This window comes from Silurus meridionalis, chromosome 4 (genome assembly GCF_014805685.1).
Source record: "Silurus meridionalis isolate SWU-2019-XX chromosome 4, ASM1480568v1, whole genome shotgun sequence".
NCBI lineage: Eukaryota > Metazoa > Chordata > Actinopteri > Siluriformes > Siluridae > Silurus > Silurus meridionalis.
The window spans coordinates 8,384,750-8,395,462 of NC_060887.1; the positions used below are offsets into that span (position 1 = coordinate 8,384,750).

General features: G+C 38.6%; 1 protein-coding gene across 2 annotated transcripts in view; it reads left to right on the forward strand.

The window, feature by feature from the left end:
* The first annotated feature begins 910 nt into the window (after positions 1–910).
* The window catches only part of nphp3 (nephronophthisis 3), a 25,999-nt gene continuing 16,196 nt past the window's right edge, over positions 911–10,713 (forward strand). The window contains exons 1-11 of one of the 2 annotated variants that reach the window (XM_046848046.1): positions 911–1,040; positions 1,565–1,957; positions 2,106–2,231; positions 4,260–4,410; positions 5,173–5,325; positions 5,926–6,059; positions 6,309–6,469; positions 6,821–6,995; positions 8,428–8,502; positions 9,656–9,811; positions 10,605–10,708. In XM_046848046.1, coding sequence (XP_046704002.1) covers positions 1,634–1,957; positions 2,106–2,231; positions 4,260–4,410; positions 5,173–5,325; positions 5,926–6,059; positions 6,309–6,469; positions 6,821–6,995; positions 8,428–8,502; positions 9,656–9,811; positions 10,605–10,708 — 1,559 coding nt within the window. In that variant the 5' untranslated portion in view covers positions 911–1,040; positions 1,565–1,633. Of the gene's footprint in view, positions 1,041–1,090; positions 1,265–1,564; positions 1,958–2,105; positions 2,232–4,259; positions 4,411–5,172; positions 5,326–5,925; positions 6,060–6,308; positions 6,470–6,820; positions 6,996–8,427; positions 8,503–9,655; positions 9,812–10,604; positions 10,709–10,713 lie in introns of those variants that run through there. The other variant, XM_046848045.1, reaches the window with a different exon arrangement.

The window sequence follows — 10,713 nt, forward strand, 5'->3', positions numbered from 1 at the left end:
CCTCTTGAGTCCCTCTCTAGGTTTCTTCCTTATGCCGTCTCGGGGAGTTTTTCCTTGCTGCAGTCGCCACCGGCTTGTTCATCAGAGACAAACTTACACATAAAGAACATCATAATTATTTTTATCACCACATTATCTGTGTAAAGCTGCTTCAAGACAATGTTCATTGTTAAAAGCACAATACAAATAAAAATGAATAAAAAATCTGGTTACCAGATGATAACTGAATTTTACCATCAACTGCTCAGGTGTAAGTTGCTTTGGATAAGGTTGTCTGCTAAATGCTGTTAATGTAGGTGGAGTGGCAGCTTGTCCTTGTTTGTTGCAGATCATTTCATACTTCTGCTTAGGACAAGCAGTTACATGCTTTACATACGCTTCTCGTGAGCTTTTTATATCAGGTCAAGTCAAGAAGCTTTTAATCTCATTTCAACTATATATAGCTGACGCATTACACAGTGAAATGAAACAACGTTCCCCCAGAACCCTGGTGCTACATTTAACAACATAAAACCACATAACAGAAAACACTGAGCTGAGGACTAGTAAGTGTCCTCGCCACATAAAGTGCATCATGTGCAACCTGGTGCAAACAGTGCAAGACAGACCATGCAAGACAACACAAGACAGTGTAGGACAAATACACAAAACACAAAATAGCTGCACCAGTTAACCTGCTGTATATTCCACAGTGCAGTGTAAACAAACTAAACATAAACAAAAGGGTTTGTGCAAAGCAGCAGTCAAAAAGATGTGCATAAACAGTTTTGTTTTTGCACAATATTTAATAATATAATACATTTTTTATATATAATTTGACACAATTCTCTGCAGTTCAATAGTTTCAATCTATTACTACATGGGTCTAAATAGTTTTGCAAGAAAGAAGAACCTCAGCAGTTTGACCTCAGAGAAACCCCGTACAGTGGGCGTGGCCAGTTGCCCGGTTTATCCGGAAGAAGCGCACAACTGTTTACTTCTGAACAAACTTAAAGTTCGCGTTCGCTGTTTGTATGAAACTAAAGTAGTAAAATGTTACCGTAAGTTAATCTTTTAAAATCACTTTACTGATCAGGCTGTGGTCGAGGTCACGTGTTCACTAGCAGTTCCTCCTTGGCTGGAGTGTTTTGAGCACGCGGGTTTAGGTAACGGTACTCAGAGAAACCCAAAGAGTTTATTACAGAGCTACGACGTGTTTTTGAAGTTTCTTTTATTCACCTTCACTGTTGGTCCTTGTCATTAAAGAAAAGTTAAACTGACTGCGGTAAATAAACACTGTTCTACAAGATCCATTCGGAATCTTCACTTTGATCTTTATAAATAGATTTTCAGCATATGATTCTTTCCATAATAATAATAATTAAAATAAACAATGACCGAAAATTAACATTAAATCTAATCGCAACGCCACCAATTTGACCTTAAGCTCTATGTTTTGTTGCAGAGGATCATTTAATACTTTTACATTTACAAATCAAATGAAACATTTTTTTATGTAATTTTTTCTACTGTGTCATATGCAAGTGTCATCATTGTATCAATCTTTTTCTTCTTTCTCCTCCAGATATGTCAGCAGGACCAGTGATGCCAATGCATGTCCCCAAGGAGATAAATAGCGTTTCACAAGATCATTATGGGTACAGCCTCATCTTTAGTAAGTCCTGGAGATGTGATCGAGGATGGGTATGGGGCTGAGGGTGGAGAAGCGTGTGAGATTCCCGTGGAAGTAAAGCCAAAGGCACGATTGGTACGCAGCTCATTCCGACGTGGCCCACGGGTCATCGGTGCCAGTTTCAAATCCACAGGCTCTGTGGAACTGGAGTATGCTGCTGAATATGAGCGCCTTCGGAAGGACTATGAGATCTTCCGAGTAAGCAAGAACAACGAGATAGGAGCTATGCAGAAGAAAGAGGCCAAGCTGGACGAAGAGAACAAGAGGCTACGGGCCGAGTTGCAGGTAGCAGAACAGTACCAGATCTCAACCCATGTGTCTATCACAGGTGTCAGTAATTAAGGTCACCTTAGTATGATTGTGTTCATCGACGGTTTGGTGAATTAGAGAAACATTATAGCAAAGATTATAACACACTCAATTTTATTGTCAGGCCTTGCAAAAGACGTACCAGAAGATTCTCAGGGAGAAGGAAAGTGCTTTGGAAGCAAAATACCAGGCCATGGAGAGAGCAGCCACCTTTGAACATGATCGAGATAAAGTGAAACGACAATTTAAGGTGCAAAACTTTCTGATCTACGGTTTGTATTTTCACACATAATTTCATTACCTGAAACCTGTTTCATGTTCTTTATTTACATTTACATTTACATTTGTGGCATTTAGCAGACGCCCTTATCCAGAGCGACGTACAAAAGTGCTTTGAGTCTCTAGTAATGAATAAAACTACACTGGTACGCAAGATTATAAACCTAATATAAATATAACTCGAATTCTACAAACTTGGAAAGTGCTAATTTAGGTTTTTCAGGAAAAGGTAGGTTTTCAGTCGTCGTTTGAAGATAGTCAGGGACTCTGCTGTACGGACATCTAGGGGAAGTTCATTCCACCACCTCGGTGCCAGAACAGAGAAGAGCCTTGAAGTGTACTTACCTCTCATTCTGAGAGAAGGTGGTACCAGTCGAGCAGTGCTGGAGGATCTCAGACAGCGTGGTGCAGTGCGAGATGTGATGAGGTCACTGAGGTATGATGGTGCTGGTCCATTTTTGGCCTTGTAGGCAAGCATCAGTGTTTTGAATCTGATACGTGCAGCTACTGGAAGCCAGTGACGGGAGCGCAGCAGTGGGGCGGTGTGGGAAAACTTGGGCTGATTGAACACAAGTCGTGCAGCTGCGTTTTGGATCATTTGCAGTGGACGAATAGCGTTCAGGGGGAGACCTGCCAGCAGAGAGTTGCAGTAGTCAAGTCTTGAAATGACAAGAGACTGAACAAGCATCTGGGCAGCCTTTATGGACAGAAATTGTCGAATCCTTAGGATGTTATAGAGAAGAAATCGACAAGAACGAGCAACATTAGCGACATGTGGGAAAAAAGACAGTTCATTGTCCATAGTTACCCCAAGGTTACGAGTCATGTAGAGTTATTTGGAGATCTTGACCTGGAGATGAATCACCTGGAATGATCAACAGTTGTTTTGCTGGGGTTGAGTTTTAGTTGGTGAGCACTCATCCACAAAGATATATCTGACAAGCATGCTGAGATCCGAGCGGAAGCTGTGGTGTCTGATGGAGGGAAAGAAAAGATGAGTTGAGTGTCATCTTCATAGCAGTGATAAGAAAACCCATGTGACGATATGACTTCACCAATGGAGTGGGTATAGAGGGAGAAAAGGAGGGGACCAAGTACAGAGCCTTGTGGGACACCAGTGGTGAGTCTGCACGGGGCAGATGTGGATCCCCTCCATGTTACCTGGTATAAGCAACCTTCCAGGTAGGAAGCAAACCATTTCCATGCTGTTCCGCAGATACCAAGGCTCTTGAGGGTTGACAAAAGTGTCTTGTGGTTGACTGTGTCAAATGCTGCTGAAAGGTCCAGGAAGACCTTTATCTTTCTGTCTCAGCGAGTCCCACTGCCTAGTGTTTTTGAAAGATGAAACCTCTTATATATAGGTCTGTTTGTATTTGTCAAAGATGAGCATTAATCATTGAGGTCCAATTCTGATTTCTAATATTGTATTATAATACTACTTATATATAATTGCTGCTCACCATTGCCTAACTTACCATTGTATATATCCACCTGATTTCTGTTTATAGTAACAGCCATATATTATGTTCATAGTACATATCCTTCTGTATATTTCTGTTTATAGTAATAGCCATCTGTATATTGTGTTCATAGTACATACACATTTGTAAATTACTAATAAATACCATTTAATTTAATTTATGTAACTTATGTAAACACTGTATATCCTGTACTTCCTGCTATTGCACTTCTGGTTAGACCTAAACTGCATTTCATTGCCTTGTACTTGTACATGTGTAATGACAATAAAGTTTAATCTAATCTAATATTAAATCATCTTCCAAATAAAAATGATAAAGGTTTTTAAAGATCTATCAGGATATTACTCTAGTGATGAGCTACTCTCAGTGCTAGTTTAGTACACTTTTTTCTGGAAGTATTTATCAAAACCTTTTGTCTTCTGGATGTTATACTAACCTTTTAGCTTCAAACTACACTATCATCTGCTATCCTTTTTGCACATCTAACACCACCACATCTCTTTTTACCTGATGGCCAGATCTTCCGTGAGACAAAAGAAAAGGAAATTCAGGATTTGTTAAGGGCAAAGCGTGACCTGGAGTCCAAACTGCAGCAGCTACAGGCTCAGGGTATCCAGCTATACGAGCCTCTTGACTCTGACTCCGATGACAACCACACAAGTGTCACAAGTAAGATGTATATACTTATCTATATAAGTGTACTATTATTATTTGTTACTGGGAATAATGAGTAGTTCAGACCTAGGCAGTAAAGTCATTGTCTGTCGGATGACACTTTTCAGATGTGCCAACTGAAGTAAATGTTCTGCGTTCATTTCAGGTATTTTAAGGTCATTAAGATAAATGTTTTGGGCTTATATATGGAAATGTAACAGTAACAGTATGTTACGACTTTGTAATAAATAATTTGTAACATAATCATAAAGCAACAAGCTTTTGCACAACTGCTGTCACATGACTCTGCTTTATCTTAGTTACCATATGTTCTATAAGTTGCTTCCAGCTAATTTGTATTTGTATCGCGCTTTTGACAATGAATATTTTCTCAAAGTAGCTTTACAGAGATAAAGCGGTTATAAAAGAATGTATAAGTTTGTTCATGAGTTGAACCAGACTCAAAATATTAATATTAATGCAGTCCAGATCTATCCTCAAAGTTTGACCATCAGTTGCTTAGTAATTTCAGGAATCTTTAGGCTGTTAATGTTGAACCATCCCCTTCAGCGTTCTGTCCTTGTAGGCATTTAAGTCAATGGATTTAATCAAATATGTGACTGGTTATTCATAAACTTTAGATTTTGAAGGTATGTACACATCTGCTACTGAGTATATATTGATACAGTTGATGTTATTGGGTTATATGAGTTTTTTCAATTGCTAGCTTTTAAGTCTGTATTTTTTCCACTAACTACCTTATTTCTTTGACTCTAGCTTCAGGGACTCGGTGCGAATATTGGAATGGAGGCATTCTGGGTAGTGAGCCTTCCATGGGGAGTATGATGCAGTTGCAGCAGGGTCACAGAGGGCCAGAGTTTGCCCACAGTCTCATCGATGTTGAGGGGCCATTCGCTAATGTCAGCAGAGGTTAGAGTTCATCACTGCATAATTAGGCTGTGATCTACTAAAACTTTGCTTTCGTATGCCAACTTGATAAGTGTTTCAGCCTAAAAAATATGCATGGAATATGCAGTTTTGACAGTGTTGCTTCGGACATAATTGAACCATTAAGAAGTTACAACATGACAGTTAATATGGTGAAGATGTTAAAATATTAGATTTTATGCTAAAAGCATTCAAAGAGAACTAAAGATAATTTTGTTTACATTTGTCTTAGCACATGTAACGTATTGATTTTAAATTGATTTAGAAGGTCTTATGCATTATAAACATTTACAACATGCCCAACCAACTCCTAATTCAGTAATAACTCCCAATTCTGTTATAACTCATACTTCAGTCATAACGCCCAATTCTTTTATAAGCTAATGATGAGATGCAAATGTTACAGATTCCTGTCATGGTGTCATTCAATAAAAATGAAGTGCATTCCACAAAAAAGGCTTTATATAGTTATATAGTTAGAATGTTCCCAGGCCTTGAACATCTTTAAACATAATTTAACTAATTAGTTAGTAGATGTATTTAACTGAGGGCCTTTAAATTGACACTGAGTGTGTTTTTTAGATGATTGGGATGCAGCAGTGGCCAGTCTGCTGCAGGTTTCTCCTCATGTGTCTCAGGCTTTATGGAGTAACACAGTCCGCTGTCACTTCATCTACACCCAAGAGACCAGAGCAGAGCTCCATTGCTTTATAGAGGTACACACATACACATAAATAGCATTTATGCTATTATAAGAAAAAAAATTGCCTTTCAGCTATATTGTAGATTGTAGTTGTAGATTGATCGTGTTTTTAGTCTGTATGCTAATGAACAAGCATCAGCATGCACTAATTGATTGAGACTTCAAAGCCCTTTTGTCAGTCGCTGTAAGAGTGTCTGCCAAAAACCATAAATGTAAAATGTAAATAAAATATAAAAATGCATCACTTGTGTTCTCTCTTCAGAATTATTCTCCTGATTTGAAGAAGTTTTGTGAGAGTTTGGGCCATTTCTACTTAACTGTGTGTTTCCCTGAGGAAAAAGCTTCTCTTTACGCTAGTGAGCGTCAGCTGGAGCTCGAAAGGAGCTCAGTGTGTATCCTGCTACTTAAGTCCTCAGTGTCCAGGCATGGCACACACGCACACACATTCACACACACACGCACATACACATAAACAATTATTAATACATAATGTGTAACTTCTTTGAGAGCCTTTTGAGATTTTATTATAGACAATGAGCTGATCAAACCAATATGTAACCAGACAAAATACCACACTGTTAAAGTATTTTATCCTGTTAAATTAAACAGTTGAATTATTGCTAATTATAACACAGTGTGTTTAACTTCAATTAGTCTTTAATAAATGTATAAATGAATAAATTTAGTTTGTTTCCATATTTTTACTTTATGTTTAGTAGAGAAACATCCTTGCTGTTATTTGTGAATTCTGGTGGTCTTTTTTTTATTGCATAGTTGTGTAATGGAAGATGTGGAGGAGGCATTTGTACGCACTCCAGACTCTCGTCCTTTGCTGCTTTACCTAAATATGGGTGAAAAGAAGGAGTCTGAGGGGGTTTCCTGTCTGAGCTCGGCCACCAGAGACCTGCTGGAAAAAGTGAACAATGCTGACAAGGCCGCTAAGGTTAAGGTCGGTATCTGCTGTGCTTCAAAAAAAAATTCCAGCTATGACACACAGATATTTCACCACACATCTCATGTGTTAAAAAAAACCCCATATTTTTCGGACTATAAGCCGCTACTTTTTTCCCACGTTTTGAACCCCGCGGCTTAAACAGCGAAGCGGCTAATTTATGAATTTTTTCCTGGGTTTTTCCCGCTTTCACAAACTTCAAGCCAAAAAACTGAACCCCATAACATTAGACCAATTAAATTTTCTGAACGGAAACGAAAAAACGCACTTCACCTGTGTTCTGAGCTGCACGACATCGGGAGAAAAAAAACGCACGACGATGCCGAAAGATAAACTCCCGAGAGAAATAGTTGTGAAAGGAAGGAGGAAGACAGTGAACAATGACTTTCTTGTAAGGCTACTGTTTAGATACAAGCCATTGTAACGCGTTGAGTCTGGGTGAAGGGAGAGCTCGCTAACTCCAGTTACAACAGAAATCACCGCTCGTATTCACTGGTCGGGAAGTGGTACACAAACCCTTTTACAGGGCTGAGAGCTTCGGGTTTGGCTGACCTCTCCCTCTAGCTCCACTGGAAAGGTCTGCCTTGAAAATGTATTTTTAAGTATGTCCCAGACCAAATCAATTTCTCTTCCTCTGTCAGCCATTGTGGGCATAAAAAAGTCTAACTTTGTTGTATTAATGTGTGTAGAGTGCTACAGACGTATTTTGCTAGTCGAACTTGGCTGTAACAGTTTCTCTCTGACCACCCAATCAGAGGATAGAAAAATGCTGACGCTATTCTGGGCCAAATCTGATTGGTTAAAAAAAAAGTCCCATTGCAAATATTGTTTAAGGTACATCGGCCAGGACTGCTGATTATGAAGGCTTTGGGCAGATAAGATTGACTTGGCAGCAAATAGAGGCTGAAATCTGATTGGACAAAAAATCGTGCTTCCACATACATGTACTAGAAGCAAATTAATACAATTTCATGGAACAAATATTAGAATTTAGGTTGTAATTGTAGCTCAGTGCTTCTGATAATGTTTAGGCCAGCAGAGAAGGACTTGCTGGCCCTGACAATACACCACTGTTTTTTACTAACACTGACTTTTCCAGCCTTTTTTTGTAGCCTTAAAATTCAAAATGACCTTTTTGTCCCTTACAATTGTTTATTTTTCCATTGAATAAAATAAAATCATTTGTGAATTGAGAAGTGAATAAGATCATTGCATTCCGTTTTATTTACATTTTACAAAAAGTGTCCCAACTTTTTTGCAATTGGGGTTATACAAATGAAATTTGATTGAGTTTACTTGAAGATTGCCGTTATCAGATAATTTCAGCTATGTATTCTATTTAAATTCTCGTGTTTATGTCAACTGATTTGTATCTGCAATGCCAGTGTAGGCAGCATGTATATACTCTGCATTGTGTTTTGATATATAGGTGGTGGACCACTCAGGCTCTGCAGAAGAGGGAGCCGCACTTATTTATGCCCAGCTAGAAAAGATTATAAAGCAGGTACACAACATTTCTTACATTTTATGACAAATTAGCACAGAAATTTGAAGAGTGAATGGAACACACAGGAAATGTTTCATAATGGAGCCATGTCACATTTTTGAGAGATTACATTTAGCCGAATCTTTGACGATCTTTTTTATATTGTATTATATTGCCTAATGTACATTTAATACTTTAAATGTGTGTAATTTTTATTACAGACATTTAATAATACTCCCTCTGGAAGTATTGAAATAAAAAGATCAATTGAGTTGTTTTTGCTATTTACTGAATATAATTTGGTTTTATATGAAACCCATTGAGTAGTCTAGCTCATCATATATATCAGAGTTTTCATGTTTTATCTTCTGATATTTGTACCTTTCATGTGTGTGTGCAGCTTAGACCATGGTACTTTTTGTACAAACCCACCCATTTTCAAGTGATCGAAGATATTGGAACATGTGACTAGTTGGTGTTTTGTTGTCCTGTTAGATTTTTGTCAAAAATTAAATATACTGATTGCCTGCTCTTAGTTTGAGCTCTGAGAGGACTGCATTTGTTCATACAAAATGATTAAAACCAGCATGAAGATCAAAGGGCTGTCTATGAGTGAGAAAAAAAAGGAACAAGGTACATTGCACAAATCCTCTATTTGCAGAACAGTTATAGAGCAGAAATATAGAGGTCATACCACAAGATGTAAAACACTTATCAGCAGTAAGTATTAGAAAGCAAGGTTGGTATTTTGCAAAGTAGTACAAAAGGAGCCACAAGATTTGTGCTAAGATCAACCTCCAAAGTGCTGTAAAAGGCCAAATAGCTTCCATAGATGTTCCTGGAACAGGTTTAATAACCTTTATTGTTGATGTAATTCATGATGGTACCACAAATGAAATCACAATTCTACATATATTTTGTCTGACAATGAACATATGCATCCAATCGCATTTTTGATTCTCTTTTTATTTTATTTATTTTTTTTCCTTTATTGAAGTGACAAGGACAATGGTTTGTTTGCTCTCCACTAAAACAATTGGGTCTGAGATTAAAAATGCATATGATTAGAATTTCATATACAATTTACTCTCATATACAGCTTTCTGGTCTTTGTGGTGGTTGATACATTTCTTTTATCTGTGATTTCCTTTCTGTTCCTTTTACTCTGTAGGAACTTTTGGGGTTGGAGCTGGAGGACAGCACAGGACTGGAGGACAGAGAAGAATCAGATTCTGGTGATGTGCTGTGGGATTTACATGATGAACAGGAGCAGACTGAGGCCTACCAGCAGATTTGCAGCTCTTCAGCTAGTCACAGCTTTCAGAAGGTTCTTCTATCTCTCTGTTTTTTTCATATGCCATAACATTTCATTTCCATTAGAGTCAGAATAGGCATTTGGCGGAGACAGAATGTAAATCAGATAAATATCAGTCCACAAAATTGTATTTAAGAGTACTGGAATTAAACATCTCTCTCTCTCTCTCTCTCTCTCTCTCTCTCTCTCTCTCTCTCTCTGTCTGTTTCTCTCTCTCTCGTTCTCTCTCTGTCTCTCTCTATCTCTCTCTGTCTGTTTCTCTCTCTCTCTCGTTATCTCTCTATCTCTCTCTCGTTCTCTGTCTCTCTTTGTCTCTCTTTCTCTCTGTCTCTCTCTGTCTCTCTATCTCTCTCTTTCTGTCACTTTGTCTCTCTCTGCCTCTTTCTCTGTTTCTCTGCCTGTCTCTTCATTTCTCTGTTTTGTCTCTGTCTTTTCTGTCTTCATCTTTCTCTCTGTCTCTCTCTATCGCTCTCTTTCTGTCACTCTGTCTCTCTCTTTCTCTCGCTCTGTCACTCTCTCTGTCTGTCTGTCTGTCTGTCTGTCTCTCTCTCTTTCACTCTCGGTCTGTTTGTCTGTATGTCTGTCTCTCTCTCTCTCTCTCTCTGTCTGTCTTACACTTTCTCTCTCTCTCTCTCTCTCTCTCTCTCTCTCTCTCTCTCTCTCTCTGTCTCTCTCTCTGTCTGTCTCTTTCTCTCGCTCTCTGTCTGTCTCACACTTTCTCTCTCTCTCTCTCTCTCTCTCTCTCTCTCTCTCTCTCTCTCTCTCTCTCTCTCTCTGCACCTTCCATCATGCTGTCTCTCTGTAGTACATTGATCACCTGAATGATATGGTTGCTGCTCCACCCCCCACTCCTCCTTTATTAGTGTCAGGAGGACCAGGCTCTGGCAAATCTCTCCTCCTTGCTAAATGGTATT